Source organism: Cylas formicarius, unplaced genomic scaffold (assembly GCF_029955315.1).
Source record: "Cylas formicarius isolate icCylForm1 unplaced genomic scaffold, icCylForm1.1 PGA_scaffold_4__25_contigs__length_36172078, whole genome shotgun sequence".
Lineage (NCBI taxonomy): Eukaryota > Metazoa > Arthropoda > Insecta > Coleoptera > Brentidae > Cylas > Cylas formicarius.
In genome coordinates, this window is record NW_026844334.1 from 25765067 (window position 1) to 25780983 (window position 15917).

General features: G+C 34.2%; 2 protein-coding genes across 3 annotated transcripts; both read left to right on the forward strand.

The window, feature by feature from the left end:
* Window positions 1-1879: 1879 nt before the first annotated feature.
* LOC132700596 (cytosol aminopeptidase-like) lies at window positions 1880-12809 on the forward strand. 2 transcript variants are annotated; one of them, XR_009618660.1, is made up of 7 exons: window positions 1880-2084; window positions 2138-2250; window positions 3467-3998; window positions 6794-7061; window positions 8314-8546; window positions 11996-12407; window positions 12470-12809. XR_009618660.1 is itself a non-coding variant. In XM_060668018.1 (6 exons), the coding sequence occupies exons 1-6, from the start codon at window positions 1980-1982 to the stop codon at window positions 12326-12328; spliced, it is 1584 nt and encodes a 527-aa protein (XP_060524001.1). In that variant the 5' UTR covers window positions 1880-1979; the 3' UTR covers window positions 12329-12809. The 2 variants fall into 2 exon arrangements, 1 of the variants encoding a protein (XP_060524001.1); XM_060668018.1 differs by having other exon boundaries at window positions 11996-12809.
* Window positions 12810-15381: 2572 nt separating this feature from the next.
* Window positions 15382-15870, forward strand: LOC132700526 (uncharacterized). Its single transcript, XM_060667902.1, has 2 exons — window positions 15382-15540; window positions 15601-15870. Exons 1-2 carry the CDS (start codon window positions 15491-15493, stop codon window positions 15698-15700), a joined length of 150 nt encoding a protein of 49 aa, XP_060523885.1. The 5' UTR covers window positions 15382-15490; the 3' UTR covers window positions 15701-15870.
* The last annotated feature ends 47 nt before the right edge of the window (window positions 15871-15917 follow it).

Genomic DNA, 15917 nt, shown 5'->3' on the forward strand with positions numbered 1-15917 from the left:
ACATTGGTTTGGTTCTTCCTGCGATCTACGATGTTTTTTCCATTTTTTTTTCTCTTTAAATTCTAGAGCATAACCACGTTTTTAGTTTATTTGGAAAAGAATTTATTGTCGCATTCTGAACGGAATGGGGCACGTCATTATATAGTTTAGCCAAGTCGTAACTGAATGATCTTTCAAATATACCAGATCGGTGACGAGGAACTATGACCCCTTTAAATCTTAGATTTAAGTTATTCACGTCTAAGCTATTATCTTGATTCGGGTTTAAAGGCCGTCGTCGATTGGAATTACTTCCTAACGTTTCGCTAGCACGAGTGGCGAGCTTCTTCAATTCAATTCAATTCCAATCGATGACGGCCTTTAAACCCGAATCAAGATAATAGCTTATCAACGGGCCGCGAAAGCCTTAACCAATTTATTATTCACGTCTGTTCTGAAAGTTATTTTTTCGGAGAGGTATTCGGGATATTTTGTCTTAATTATTTTGAAATAAAGACAATAGCGATGGATCAAGCGTCTTCATGTTCGTCCAACCCGCTTCCTTCAGCTTGTAGCTGATAGGTCTTCTGCGGCGGATGCCGTAAATAAACGACAAGCAGCATTTTTGAATTTTTTCAATACGTTGTGACGAATTAGCTGTCAAACAAGGCTCATATACGACATCACAGTGATTAAACACGGAGAGAACAAGAGCATCGCGCAACCTTTTTAAACGGTCAATAGCCCTTTGCGTAAATCGAGATATGCTTTTCAAAACGAGGTTTTGTATCTAAAAGTAACCCCAATTTTTTTGCTTAGTTTTGAAGTGGAAGAGTAATATTGTTTATTTTTATGATTACTTCAGAAGCAAGACGCTTAACATCCACCGGCCGACCAAAAACATTACAGAAGATTTTTTTGGGTTTAAAAGCAAACCGTGATCTTTAGAAATTCTGTCAATTCGTTCAAGGTCACTGTTTATATTTTGGCACTCAAGCTGCAACCTAGAGGGGTCAAAAACGTGGTAGAGCTGCTTGTCTAATCTAAGAATTTTGTTGTGAAAATAATAAACGGAACAGAAGCTAAAATTGAGCCTTGAGGAACTCCACTTCTTATGTCTAGGCAAGCAGACTCGACCCCGTTCAGGACCACCTTTTGCTTTCTCCCTATCAAGTAGTTTTTAATTAAATTTACGGGTGTCTCCCCAAAACCTAAGTATTTAAGAATAGTGAGCAGAATATTGTGACTAATGGTATCAATCGTCTATACAAACAATAAAAATAATTGAACGGATCTGGAACTTTGCAAAAATCCAGCATATGAGAACGGCGGTCTTATAAAACTATTTAGTAAAGTATTATTGTGTACACTCATTAAATCTGTATTTCTTCTGTATTAGTTCTGGATGTTGGACCTTTCCCTACAGTGAGAGTACAGTCGGCAGTCGACTTTCGCCAGTAGTTTCCCTGAAGAAAGCCTCTAGTCCTCAATCTAAATCTTGTAGCAAATTGCGTATCCATTTGCATATAATGTATTCAATCTCTGGGGTTCATAGAGAAATTCGGGAGCGCATTAAATGTTGCTTCGATATCTGGAGATAAAAAAATCAATTCGATCCCTTTCTATCCCAGATATTCGCTTATTATTGCGACTAGGCTATTCAATTCTCGTTCTCCTAATTTATCTGATACATAACGTCATTGTCATTTTTAATATTAGCTTTTTCTTTTTTAGAGGTCTTCCAAAATATAAAACCACTTTACATATACGCACCACCTTCTTTGGCGAACTGCAAAATGCTAAGTTTTTATGCAAATAGTTTCCGCAAATTTTGACATTGTGTGACAGATTTATAAAAACCCCTGGCAATTAAAGTTGGCATATGTTCAAAAACAAAACGTCGGGCAACCAGTATAAACAAAATCTCGAAACAATTTCATATGTTTAGACTGCCAAAATTTTTACGTAAAATGCTTATTTTGTGAACAATTATATTAAACATGTCCGCCGTGGGATATATCAAAAGATTAAACGTATTTCGGTCGAAATTACCCCGTGCCTTCAAAGGTAGGCGATATTGTTCAGACGAATGTCCTGACGAAAAGGTATGTGACGTTTTTCGATAATGAACTACTTTAATGGAACGTTTCCTAAATAGAAAGGACTTATTCTCGGTGTGTACGATGGCGAAAACGAGGAACCCGTATTTACGAAAGCAGCAAGCAAATTTAACGATCATCTGAATGGAAAATTATTGGAATTAGTTAAAACGTAAGTCAAGATTTTACCTGATTTATCTAGTTTTCCTGTAGTCAAATGTAAATAGTTTTCTTTAAAATTTTCATTTTATTCAGTTCAAGTTAGTGCCCTAGTCTAATTGAAGTATTATTGGACATAAAGCCTCTAGCCCGTCATCCGAAATATAAACAAATCTGGCAATTTTAATTAATTAGGCGGAATTAATTTCAAACGTGTTAATCACATATTAGGTTTGAAACAAAAAAGAAATCCTTCTCAATGTACACAAGTTTGTAAATGTGCAAGGTGGCTCGCTTATTGTGGTATGACATCTTGTCTCAGAACCTTTAAAAGATATCAAAAAAGCCTAAAGAGAAAAGTTGTTTGGATTCACTAATTATTAATCACTAATTGCTAATAAACTTTTTGAAATAGGCAAACTTATAAAAAAAACAATTTTTAAGAAATGCTAAATATGATAAAATTTGAATGAACTATCTAAATAAAATATTTTTAACAATTTCTTCATTTAAAAGTCTGACAAATCGATAGATATATCTAGACCCGCAGTCGTTATTATTGACATAAAATTCAATATATGTCAAACGGTAGAAATTAGGTACCGGGTATGAAATGTTTTAATATAGAGGATGTTCTATTGAAAACAAGAAAGTTTATTATTATTATTTGATTGTAGCCTATAATAAGTATTATTAATTGTGTGCAAAATAAAAAACTTAACAAATTCAAGATTAAAATGGTGTTATCATTGATAAATAATTTTTGTAAAGAAATTATGCCGGGCTCTTTTACATCTGCATAAGTTGTTATTTTATCAAATAATTTGAAATACAAAAGTGCAACACAACTTCGTTATCTTAAATGGAACACCCCCTATATTATATTATTTTTAGATTTCAAGGTAGGTTTCGTCTGGTTTCCTTGCTGCGAGATACGTATGAGATACGCTGTTTTTGTAATTGCAACTATTTTTATAGCCTTCAGCACGTTAAAACAAACAACTTTTGTATTTAACATTTTTCTGTAAATTAAATTCTTATGTACAACAAAAAAGAAAACTGCTTCAAGATCGCATTTTAAACGGGTGCTCCTAGTTCACATGGACCGTTGAAATTAAACTAGGTATAGGGTTAAGGTTTTTTTAATCCTATGTACATAATTTGACTTTATAATTTCAATGAAATACTTACGTACCAACGAAAATTATAATACAAATAATTTTTTTCAGCGGCGGTTGCGAAATAAAAAGAGGTCAAGGTAGAGTTTACAACAATTTGGACAAGGAATTTTGGTCGGTCGCGATAGTAGGTTTGGGTAAAGAAAAACTCGGCTACAACGAAATGGAAGCGATCGACGAAGGGCTGGAAGCGGTGCGAGAAGCCGCGGGTATTGGCGCGCAGCTCCTTAAGCGGGAATGCGTCGGCAGGATCTTAATCGAAGGTCTGGGACACCCAGAACAAGCGGCAGAAGGAAGTGCCCTAGCGCTTTGGAGGTACCAAGAGAACCGATCGAGGCAACATTGGACGGCCATTCCCACGTTGGAGCTTTTCGACGATAGCGACGCTGAGAGCTTCCAGCGAGGACTGTTTAAAGCTGAATCTCAGAATTTGGCCCGACGACTATCGGACACGCCGGCCAATCAAATGACCCCTTTGCATTTCGCTCAGGAAACCGTTAACGAATTATGCCCATGTGGAATAAAAGTGATGGTGCACGATAAAGATTGGGTGGAGAGCAAGAAGATGAACTGTTTTCTGACGGTAAGTACATTTAGCACAGTTAGCGTTCTAGGTTACAGCCAAAGACCGGAGTTTTGTTGAAAAGGAATAACTTATTTGTTTTGTATTCAACAAGTTATTTGTTGTGGATAGAAGGAAGTAAGGGAAAGAAAATATTAGCAACAATGAAATCGTTGTTTACATCATTGTGCCTACAGAACTCAAATGCTCAATGCAAATGCAAATCATTATCGTCGACCCGGGCTATTGTTCAAGGAGTAATTAGCAAAGAGTTGGATGTGTATTCTTTTTTCTTTTGTTATTTTTCATTCCATGCTAAAATTCACCAGGATGCATTATCAACTGTCCTAAAATTGTCAACAAGTTTCCGTAGCGCGTTACTAAGTCGTCCTTACTTAAGGTTTACAGCGAGACGTTCAAAGACGATGTTAAACGCTTTATTTCTTATGCCTAGATATATTTTTCTTTTGTTAAATCACAGAAATAAGATATTGTAGTGTGTGGTATTAGAAAATTGCAAAATATAAATTAGAAATTAGAAAAGACCTCTTAAATAGTCACATTATTTTTGTTCACTGCATTTCACATTAAAACTTTTAAACATTGGAAACATCTATTCAAACGTAGTTTCTATAAAATAAAAATTGGTTGTTGGTTGTAATCAGTTTCATTTCCTTTTCCTTTCAACTAATGGCAAACATAAAATCAAGAACTCAGTATTATTTTCTACTTCCTTGATCTCCGTAAAAGTTACACTAGTTTCTATCTCATATTACCTTTGTCGTGCAAGGAGGACATAATATCGGTTAAGTCAACATTTCACTAGGAATCTAGCGTTGCCAGGCAAATCAATTTATTATAATTTATTATTTGTTGTTTGGTTTGTTTGTTGTCTGTCATCCATGGTGATGCCAAATAACTTTTCTGGCGTTAATTCTCAATTACATTGTTCACGATGTTTCTGGGCAACGGTGTATACCTGATCCAATGACACCGGTTTCCTTTGGATATACGTGACGTCTTTAAGTCTAAAACTACATTCTGTACTGAGACGCAAACTGAAAAACAAAGATATTGGTTTTTGGGTACTACCATAACAGTTTAATGTTTGTATTTGTCATTACATGCTTTGTTGTAGAAGAGCATTTCTCATCAACATTTTAAAAGGGCAAAAGGTAACATCTATAATTTCCTTCAAATCGTTTCTTTCTGAGATTGTTTGAGTGTTATCTCTGCCTTTTCGGTTTTCTGTGATCTGTGATCATAAAAATAGGGAGAGAGTTGATATTTCAAATTCCATTGATGGATTTCTCTCCATTTTTTTAAACCCAAAATGTCCAAAAATACTCATTATAAGATCCACAGTCTCAAAGACATTCTTATATTAGGTGTAAAAATGCTCACCATTATTCTGAAAATATGCTAATCGGTTTAGAACCCTTTCAACATTACTCAGATTATTTTTTAATTTCAATTTTAAATCATCTAAATTTTTTAGTACTCATACACTTTTGATTTTAAATATCCCAGACGTCTGTCCAGGAAATACTGTTTTAATATGTTCACTCATGAGTCGAGCAAAATGGGGCGATACCATCCTGTTGACATTGAATCTGTTTATTTTGGAATATCAGACTGATTGAAGAAAGTGCGAGAGTAAGAATTTAGTCATTTTGAAGAAATTGTAAATATCGAGCTTCATTAAGATTTTGATCGAAGAAATAAGGTATATAAACGTGGCTTCATTTATTTAAGGTGCACATTTCGATCCTAGTTTCACAAAACCGTAGTCTGCGGTCGAGATCATTTTGTACGGATGATACACGCAAAGCTGCGGTTTACTCCTTAGAAAATATCGACATACTATTTGCAGATAAATAAAAAAATTATATCCTACGAAGATGCTATCACGGTTCAAAGCCAGCTTTATAAGTATAATCTTGCACTCAAGATCTCAAAGTGCAGTCTGTTCATACACCCAAAATATTGCAACTATCTCATTTTTCTATAACTTAAATAACACTACTTTACCGAGATGTAAGCTCTATTAGAGATTAGGGTGTGACTTTCGATTCACAGCCTTCGTTTGTTCAACACATTGATATAATAGTCAATTGTTCTCTTAAATCACATGGATTTATTTTTGGTAACTTTTCAGCATTTTCTGGCATTCCTGCTATAACTTTATTATTCGCTGGTTGGATTTAAGGCTTGAATATGCTTCCATAATCTGGGCACCAATTTATTTAACTCATATTCGGTGTTTTTAGTACGTTCAAAGACGTTTGTAAAGTTTCTTGCTTTTATTAGGGATAGTGTCTACCCACAATCTTGATATTTAATTTACGGCTTTTTAAATATTTTTATATAGATTGTTGCTGACTGAACTCTGACGTTCACATTAAGAATTCCTCCCCAATTTATTGCGTAGATTCCCTCCTCCCCCTGTATCGATTATGCTCGATCGATGCAATTCGCCTAGTCACTGCAGTGATATTTTTAACGATCGCTTACCTAGATTAATAATATGTTTCAAAAACTACAGAAGTCTTGCTAAATATTCATCTAACTGCGAAAATTTATTTTAATTTATTTAATTATGGTGTTATTGTATTTTTCTCATTCTCTTTTTTTTATTATTATTTTATTATTATTATTATTATTATTAATATTATTATTATTATTATTATTTTTATTATTATTATTATATGATTACTAAATAAGACTGTTATTACGAAAATATAAAGCTTTGGTTAGTTTGTGGGTACATCCTATGAGAACGTGTGCTTACGAGAATTTGGGTTTGATTTTGATAGGTCGCGCGAGGTTCCTGCGAGCCTCCCGTCCTCGTTGAAATCTCGTATTGCGGTGCACATCAAGACCAGAAGCCCGTTCTGATGGTCGGCAAGGGTATAACCTTCGACAGTGGCGGCTTGTGCTTGAAGAAGTGCGAAGGGATGGATAACTACAGGGCGGACATGGTCGGGGCTGCTGCGATAATAGCTGCAATTCGCGCTGCTTCCGCTTTAAGCCTCCCCATCAACATCGAGGCCGTTATACCATTGTGCGAAAATATGCCGAGCGGTAAGCGTGTCTAAGTTCTTTGACCTTATTTAGTTTCAATATTCAATATACATATTTTTTTTGAACGACAAAACTTCGAACTTCTGTTGTCTTTATTTTACTTCAATTTTTTAAGCAAGTGCAAAGTGTAAACTTAGTTTACGATTTACACTAGTGATCCACATGTGTATATTCGAGCTTTTTTGTCTCTTGCACTCGAACAATCTTCTTTAGTGTTTACTTATGCATTGCAATTTTTCCCTTTTTATCCAATACAGGTTTAAAGAGTTAAAAAAGTAAAATATATTACATTAAATTTAATATTTTTGTATTATAAATTGTATATATATATATATATATATATATATATATATATATATATATATATATATATATATATATATATATATATATATATATATATATATATATACTCTAATAATATTAACAATACTAATCAAGCAAATAAGTGTAAAAAATATTGTTTAAAAACAACAAAAAGAGCTATTTTCAAAAAAAAAAAAAACAAATTATTGATTTGTTTTTATTACATTATTGAAAAAAAATCAAAATAATTTTGATTTCGAATTCGTATGCGAAAACGCATTTAATAATAATGAATTATAGTAAATTGAATACAAAAATGATTTGTTGCTAGTTTAAGTATAAAAGTAAAAGTATATATAAAAGCACTCGGTAAAGGCTTAATATATATCAATAAATTTTGCCTTACCTAAATGTTTTCTTATTGTTTTGCAATATATATTTTATTATTTTTGTTATTATCATTTTTATTGTTGTTATTGAAATTGTGACATAATAAATGTATTTTTAATATTATTATTATTATTATATAATAGTCATTGAATACTTTTCTTTTGTGAATTCCTCGATGCATTATGTGACAGTTTCTTGTTAAACTTATTCCTGAATGATATCGCTCAAATTGTGAAGAAAATTATCTAATGTGGTTGGTGAGACCTTTTATTAAAAAATAAAGTTTGCATTGTTTATTATACAATTGCATATGGATAATTATACTACAATTTTTTAAATTTTAAATGAATATATCCTACAACTCACTGATTAATGTGGCTTATAGAAACAAGAAATTATTGTATAAATGAAAGATGAATTTTTCTGACGACAACTTTATATGGAAGTGACATGTCTTGCATTAGGCATGTAACCTATTACATATTAGTGATAAGAAACTATTCCTGCACCACTTATAAGTAATGTCACCTACATGAACAATAATATACTTCGATAGGTATGGCAATGAAATGCGGAGACGTGGTGATGGGTTTGAACGGCAAGTCCATCATGATCACCGATACGGACAACGAAGGTCGGTTGGTACTTGCGGACGCTCTGGTCTACGGCCAAATGGCTTTTCAACCCCGGCTAATTATCGATGTTGCCAGTTTAACTCCCGGCGTTAAGGCTGCTTTGGGATCGTCGGCTAGTGGGGTATATTGCAATTCTCAGACGATGTGGTCACAGGTTGGTAGCTTTTATATAATATAGACAAACCCACAGTGTCGATAAAGCTTTTAAAATGATTGAAAATTGTGGTGCGAAAGGTTTAATTTAAAATTTACTTGTCTGCCCACTCATTTGTTGATAGGGTTTTTGAATAGACTTTATAATGCTTCCCACCTTAAGGTAAATCTCTGTGTTTTAGAAAAATCCATTTGATAAGTGAGTTTAGAGACAAATTAAGTCGTCTTTCAAGCGATCAACTGTAAACCAACAATTTTTATTCAAAATGTATTTTGCAACGTTTGTTAATCAATTTTGGTTAGTTTTAAACATATATATCTCATAAAAAATATACTTTTTATGCGATTATATCAGAAAAGTAGTACAAGCTTAAGTTAAAATTTAAATTATAATAATTTAAATAAGTTAAAATGTTCCAATACTTACCCCGACTTTCCTTTCAGCAAGGTAGACCAAAGAGCATTAGGCAAAAATTTGAATTTTAAAATTCATATATACCTAGTTGCTCTATTGGTATGTTGGGCTCCATTACTTTTATGATCTAGTTTTATTGTTTAATAACAGACTTGTTATTGTTTCTTTTTTTTCTATTTGTATTGGATAATACAATAAAGGCAAATTTTTAGCGCTGCCTGTTATTGACTAAAAACACAATAACAGGTAGATATAAACCCAAATTCGTATAGTAATTTTCTTTTATTAGTTTGATGTAAAATTTTCCAAGTTTAATTGCAGTCCAGTTCAGTCCACATAAAATCCAAGTTGTTAGATATATTTATAAATTTTAATTCGTGCAGTTCCGTGTACCAGAGGTTAACGTTCCAAAAATCGTCATGTTTACGTTTCATCGTTTTTGCACATGTTTTAAGTCACGAAGAATAACTTGACATAATGCTAGTCTCAAGTAGGTCCGTGGTGCTGGAATGCGCGAAAAGAATATACCGTAAATCTTTCTCTGACTTACATTTTTTGAATAGTGATACCGCTGTGGTAAACATCAAAACAACAAACAAATAAATCGAGAATTAATCGAAATCTGGATTGTGAATGTTGATGTTACTCAGATCTGGTATTTTCGCAATAAAATTAGATTTGCACATTTGCATATTTCTCAAAATAGACTCTGATGACTCAAACAAATGTGAAATCTGCTACGAAATGAAGGAAGCAAGTTTAAATTGCTATAACATTTTTTTGGTTTTGTTTGTATTAGTTACGTTAGTATCACTTAGGCGCTTAGGCGGGAAGTTGTGTAGAAAAATCGAAAATATATTTTTACTTTGTTTTTAAACAAATATTTCAAGTAATGGAATTAATACCTTATGCAACGGCGGTAAACGGCATTTGAGTCACTAGTTTATTTGGCACGAGCGGAGGTAGTGTTTAATTATCGAGTGAGTAAAAAAATATCAAACATGCTTTTTCGACAACCGTTAGTTTTTGGGTAAATTTTTGCAAAACAATACGCTAAATGTCAAAATTCAAACCGTGCGGCAAAATCTCCGGAAACGTCCGATTGCTCCCAAACCCGTGCGGTAATATCCCAGAAAAGCGAATCACTTCGGACATTTCCATTTTTTCTACTCCCGTCTGTAAAATACCTAATTACACATCGATCTAGCGTGCGGGACGACGTCAGTTTCGTTTTCCACGAATCCGAGCCATTTCGGACATTTCCGGGATTTTACCGCACGGTTTTGGAAGCAATCGGATGTTTTCGGAGATATTTTCCACCCTTTGAATTTTGACGTTAGTCAATTCTGACGGTCATGTCAGTAAATGTATTTGTGTTGTTTTGCGAAAAACAACAAAAACTAACGGCCGTAGAAAAAGTATTGTATGCAACACGTTTGGTAAACTTTTTAAGTCACTCGTTTATGAAACACTCGCTCCGCTCGTGTCAAACAAACTCATAAGCCAAATACCATTTACCACACTTATTGTATAACATACTATTTTCTACTCCCGTCTGTAAAATGCCTAATTACACACCGATCTAGGGTGCGGGAAGCCTCACTTTACCGCGTCACTTTCGTTTCCCACGAATCCTAACCACTTCGGACATTTCCGGGATTTTACCGGACGGGTTTGAGAGCAATCGAATGTTTTCGGAGATATTTCGTACACTTTGAATTCTGACGTTTGTCAATTCTGACAGTCATGTCAGTGAATGTATTCGTGTTTTGCGAAAATGTACGCAAAAACTATCGGTCGTAGAAAAAGTATAGTATGCAACACGTTCTGTAAACTTTTTAACTCACTCGTTTATTAAACACTCGCTCCGCTCGTGTCAAATAAACTCCTGAGTCAAATGCCTTTTACCGCATTTGTTTCATAATATACTATAAGTCACTCTTTTATCATTATGCACTAGTTCCGCTGGTGCCAAAACTAAAATCGTCACTCAAATGCCTTGTTGTTGTACTAATTAATTCAAGTTAAATAAGAAAAGCAGCGTAAACAAGTGCTGTAAATAACATTTAAGTCACGAGTTTATTTGGCATGAGCGGAGCACAGCGAGTTCTTAACAAACGAGTGACGAAAATTTACCAAACGTTTGCTTACTATACTTTTTCTACGATCATTAGTTTTTGGGTAGTTTTTTGCAAAACAGCATTGTGTATTTTGAAAATACATTTACTGACATGTGACTGTCAGAATTGACAAACGTCAAAATTCAAGCCGTGGATTATATTTCCGAATACATTCGATTGCTCCCAAACCCGTGTGGTAATATCCAGGAAATGTCCGAAGTGGCTCCTGGCCGTAGGAAAGAAAACTGACGTGATAAAATGATACCGCACACTAGTTCGGTTATAATTGGGTATTTTAGAAAAGGAAGTAGAAAAAATGTTTGACATTTTCATATTCCATATAAAGGTTGCGTAGCATTTTTTAAATTGCGTTGTTTTATTAAACACTCGTTAGCGACCAAACGTTGTCAGATAGCCAACTTTCGTTTGAGCCAAGACTTTTTTAGCTAAATTCGAGTCTAGGAAATAGGGAATGAATTTTTTCTCATATATGTTCAGATAAGGTGGTTCTATAATAAAATACTTATTCGGCCATGTGAGGATTTTCAATTAAAATAGATGGAAATAGTCTCATTTTACCTATGATGCGAACGGGTCCTTGAATTGCAGTATCAGTGGATTTTGCAATCCGCATTTTTTAATTCTCGAAAGAACGACAAAAAGAACAGTGGCGGGCACCCAATTGAACTGAACTTGCGAAGTATATAAATACAAATTAATCAAAGTAAACCACCCCTGTACTACTCTCGACAAGTTAGCAAGATTAGTAGACAGTACGATTTATAGCGATGTATAAATAACTTTCTGCCATGGTGATAAGAGGACCGAAAACTAACCAAAATTGGCAATGTTACTACCAAAACCTCTTGCAAATATGTCGTAGATATCGCGCCATTTACAAACAAGCACTTTTAGGTTCGCAAGGCGGGGGTGATAACTGGGGACAGGGTTTGGCGGCTTCCCCTTTGGAAATACTTCACCAACAAGGTAACAAAGTTCAGATCGCACGACGTGAACAATAAAGGCCTCGGGCACGGATCCTCCTGCATAGCGGCGGCGTTTTTGAACGAGTTCATAGATTGTGTAGACTGGATCCATTTCGACGTGACGGGAGTCGGCTTCAAAAGCGAACATAAGAACTACTCTTATCTGACAAAGGGTCGAATGACGGGAAGACCAACCCGTACCTTGATACAACTGTTGTACCAACTGGCTTGTCCTTCCGAAGGTCAACGCAAGCTCGACTAGTCCTCCGTCCGATTTAACCTCTGGGTGTTTTTTTCGTGTTTCTCATATGTGTCACATTGGCAAAGATCACGCATACAGGGTAAATTTTATAGAGTAGGTGACTTTCGAGCTGGGAGTATTTTAATTTTTTATCACTTTTAGTCCGGGATTAGAATACGGGGTTAGAATCTGACTATTTTGTTAAAAATATTTGTGCAGCCTGGTCAGCCGCAAATAGTAGGTTAATTAATGAAAATTTGCGCATTTTACATTTATTCAAAAGAAGTCAAATATCTGAATTGAGGTTTGTCGAAATGGTATTCGGCCAAGAACGTTTGTGATCACGTCGTCGGTGTGAATTTACGTAAAAATTTTGAGTGGAGATTTATACGCGAATAGGATGATGCAATAACGGTCCTTGGTATCGTCAGCCTGCATGGGAAAGTTTTGTTCTGGTACCTGATTTGTAATTTGTTGGCAAGATATGAAAATATATTTATAAGCGGTTATTCATGGGTTTTGATTATGCATTTTTTCCACACCTTGCGTGCGGCGTTCTGTTCTATTTTTATAGCAATTTTGCCTTTATTCAATAGCTGCTGATTTGGTACAAGCAAACAACAAGTGTTTTGTGAAACATTTTTCAAGCATAACTTTTTTGTCATCTGGCCTAATTATCCAACTATGTTAGTTGGTACATTAGTAGATATTTCAAACTAAAGTAAAATATGATAAAAACATTCATATGGGTGTCCATATTACCCTAGTTAAAAAATTGCAGAAAAAAACAAACAGAAACGATTCTTTAGAAACAGTTTGAGCATTGATGTTAGGTCGACCTCTCTTCGTGGTAATATGTCAGACAAACGAAGCACAACCTGATGTAAATCTGTTGAACAATACCAGGACTCTACTCACTTTGAAACCGTTGGGTTACTGCGTCTTGATGTGGAAGGCTGGCAATCGGATTCATCACAAAGGTGTTTGGTTTGGATTTTATAGATAATAGACTTTCGGAGGTTATCTCTTTTAGTTACTCGTTTGGTACCCTGAGTATAATATGGCTTATGAGATGAGAATACACTAGCAACATCAATACTTACAGTGTGTGGTATACCCACAACTACTAATTCGTTTAATTTTTCAAAATATTTGTATCTTAAACTGGATTTATTTTATAACATTTGACTGTAGACTACACAACGGCGAATTGAAATTACCAACACTTTTAGGAAAGAATCATGGTTAAAAAAAATGTTTGCTTGTATTTTTTCCATCACTGGGCTATATATACCCCCACTTCCTTACGAAGCATCACCGTGAAGGATGAATGTTGCCAAAACTAACCTTTTATTTCATTCATTCCTAAAACTGAAATATAAGTCAACAATAAAAAGTGTTGATAAGGGATATTTAATAAGCTCACAGATTCAATTAACCTTAACTATTTACCTACAAATGTACAAATTTTGATTATAACCAACATAAGCATTACTCTGAAGGCTTGGCCACTTAAATAAGACAAAACAACTATAAAACACACGATAATTTAAAATAACAATTTCATGCTGCTAATTTGAAACTATCTTTTTAATTCTATATCTCTACTGCTTCTTAACTCGAGAGAGTTATAAAATATTATCGAACTGGAAAATTTATTGGTATTAAAGTAACGTAATGGTTAAATATCCCTAAAACTGCTAAAGCTGGAACGATAAAATTCAATATTTGGCGTTTTTGAATGTTTAGAATATTGTCAAATTTACGAATTTTACGTCACATCTCACAATTTTAAAATTCTGCAGTAAAAAGTAAAGGACGCTTTAATATCCCCAAAACGGCCAAAGCTGGGACGATAAAACTCAAATACCTGCGGTTTTTCGAACATTTAGCATTCAAACATGCTAACAGCAATGTCAGATTTCTGATGATATTCATAAATCTGATACCTTTCTAAAGTTGAAAATTCAAAAACTTCCAAAATTCTGAGATGTTAATTTTTTCTGATTGTTTAAAAACGTCCAAGTAATGAATGAAATTTTTTGGATATTTAAGCGTCCCGGTACATTTTACTAACCCTGTATGATGATTGTCAAGCTCCCCGAAAGTGGCAAGTAGACGAATCGATAGTTGACCTTAATTGACCAGTTTGTGTTTAAAATTAGAATTATAGTTAATTTTAGGCAATCGCTTTTAGGTTGCGCTTTCTAAAAATGAGAGTATTATTATGATCAATGTATTCAAAGCTCTTCGCCACCAAAACGCAAAATTCGGAATTGGAAAAATATTTGCAATATGACTGGAGTCAACAATATATCGACTTGTACACTAGGCTAAACGCGGCCCTATTAGGTCACCATAGCGACGTACAGCAAGCAAAGAAACTGCAATAAATGAGGATGAAAGGACTGCCATCATAAGAACACAATACATTTGTCTTACTTAAAAATAAAAATACCTACCATGGACAAAATAATATCTGTTAGAAAACACTCTAGAGTCCCTTATTATTTCTCCATAAGTTGTATTGTAATTGGTAGATTTTTTTAAATTCATTCATTTTCATATTATTCTTACTTCCATAAGTTTTTGACTGCTTACACATAATTATTATAATAATTCTAAACTTTTATGACCTAAGTAGGTTTGACAACACTGCGACTCTGAGAACATTTTCGACCAAGTGGGACATTGGTTTGCTATCGAATTATCGAAGTCGACTACTAACATTTGCAAATATTCCATGAGAGACAAACTAACTACTCATAGTCCTGTAAACAAAGCAAAAGTGGTAATTTCATTTTAATTTTAGAAAAACTAATATCTAGTTCTTGTACGTGTAATAATGCACGTTAGTATAGGAAATAAATTTCTTTATCTTACGTCACTAATAAGGATTTTTCAACAAAACAAATTTCAATGAAACAACTAGTTGATGTTTGTGTTTTTAAAGCGTCGAGATCAGCTAATAGAAACGTGGAATGTTTTAATAAATTAAAATTTATACGAAGACAAATTAACATTCGCGATATCAAAATCAAGTTTTGCAACTTTCCGGTTTCCCGCAATATAAAAACGTTTCAGAAAGAGCGAACCAAGTTTAGTATATTTCGTTCTGCGCGCTGCGAGTGTTATTTCCAGTTTTGTTTTCTATTTCTTTATTTTCAAACGATTTATGTGTCAATGAGAGTTCTCCAGTTCTTGGTTAATTCCAAATTTCATCAGGTTGTTAGGTAATCCATGTCGGTATTCTTAAAACCAAGACATGTATACGCTCTTTTGTCAACTTTCAGCTTAGAGAAGAACTTGTGCACCAAAAAGGGTAGCAGGAGAGGAAACTCGGGCAACAGGAAGGAACTTCAAGTTCTGACTCAAATCCACCACGTGCCCTAAAGCGATAGGCCGGAAAACGAGGCCTTATTAGTGTTTACTCATTAACAGCTGCGAGCATATCATTTTTTAGTGATTTAGACTCATTTTCGTGTTTCATCGTTCAACATGGTTCAAAGCGCAAAATACTCGTCACTGTCAAAACAGTTACCCAACAACTGGGATATTTCTAAGTAAGTATTCACTCGATCACTTTGATAAATATGCATATAACATACCG

Bases quoted from the DNA above. Each gene is read 5' to 3' on its own strand.
- LOC132700596 (XM_060668018.1), top strand. From the start codon at position 1,980: ATGTCCGCCGTGGGATATATCAAAAGATTAAACGTATTTCGGTCGAAA. The intron at 2,251-3,466 runs GTAAGTCAAGAT...AATTTTTTTCAG, and splicing joins TTATTGGAATTAGTTAAAAC to CGGCGGTTGCGAAATAAAAA. The intron at 7,062-8,313 runs GTAAGCGTGTCT...ATACTTCGATAG, and splicing joins GTGCGAAAATATGCCGAGCG to GTATGGCAATGAAATGCGGA.
- LOC132700526 (XM_060667902.1), top strand. From the start codon at position 15,491: ATGAGAGTTCTCCAGTTCTTGGTTAATTCCAAATTTCATCAGGTTGTT. The intron at 15,541-15,600 runs GTAATCCATGTC...GTCAACTTTCAG, and splicing joins AAATTTCATCAGGTTGTTAG to CTTAGAGAAGAACTTGTGCA.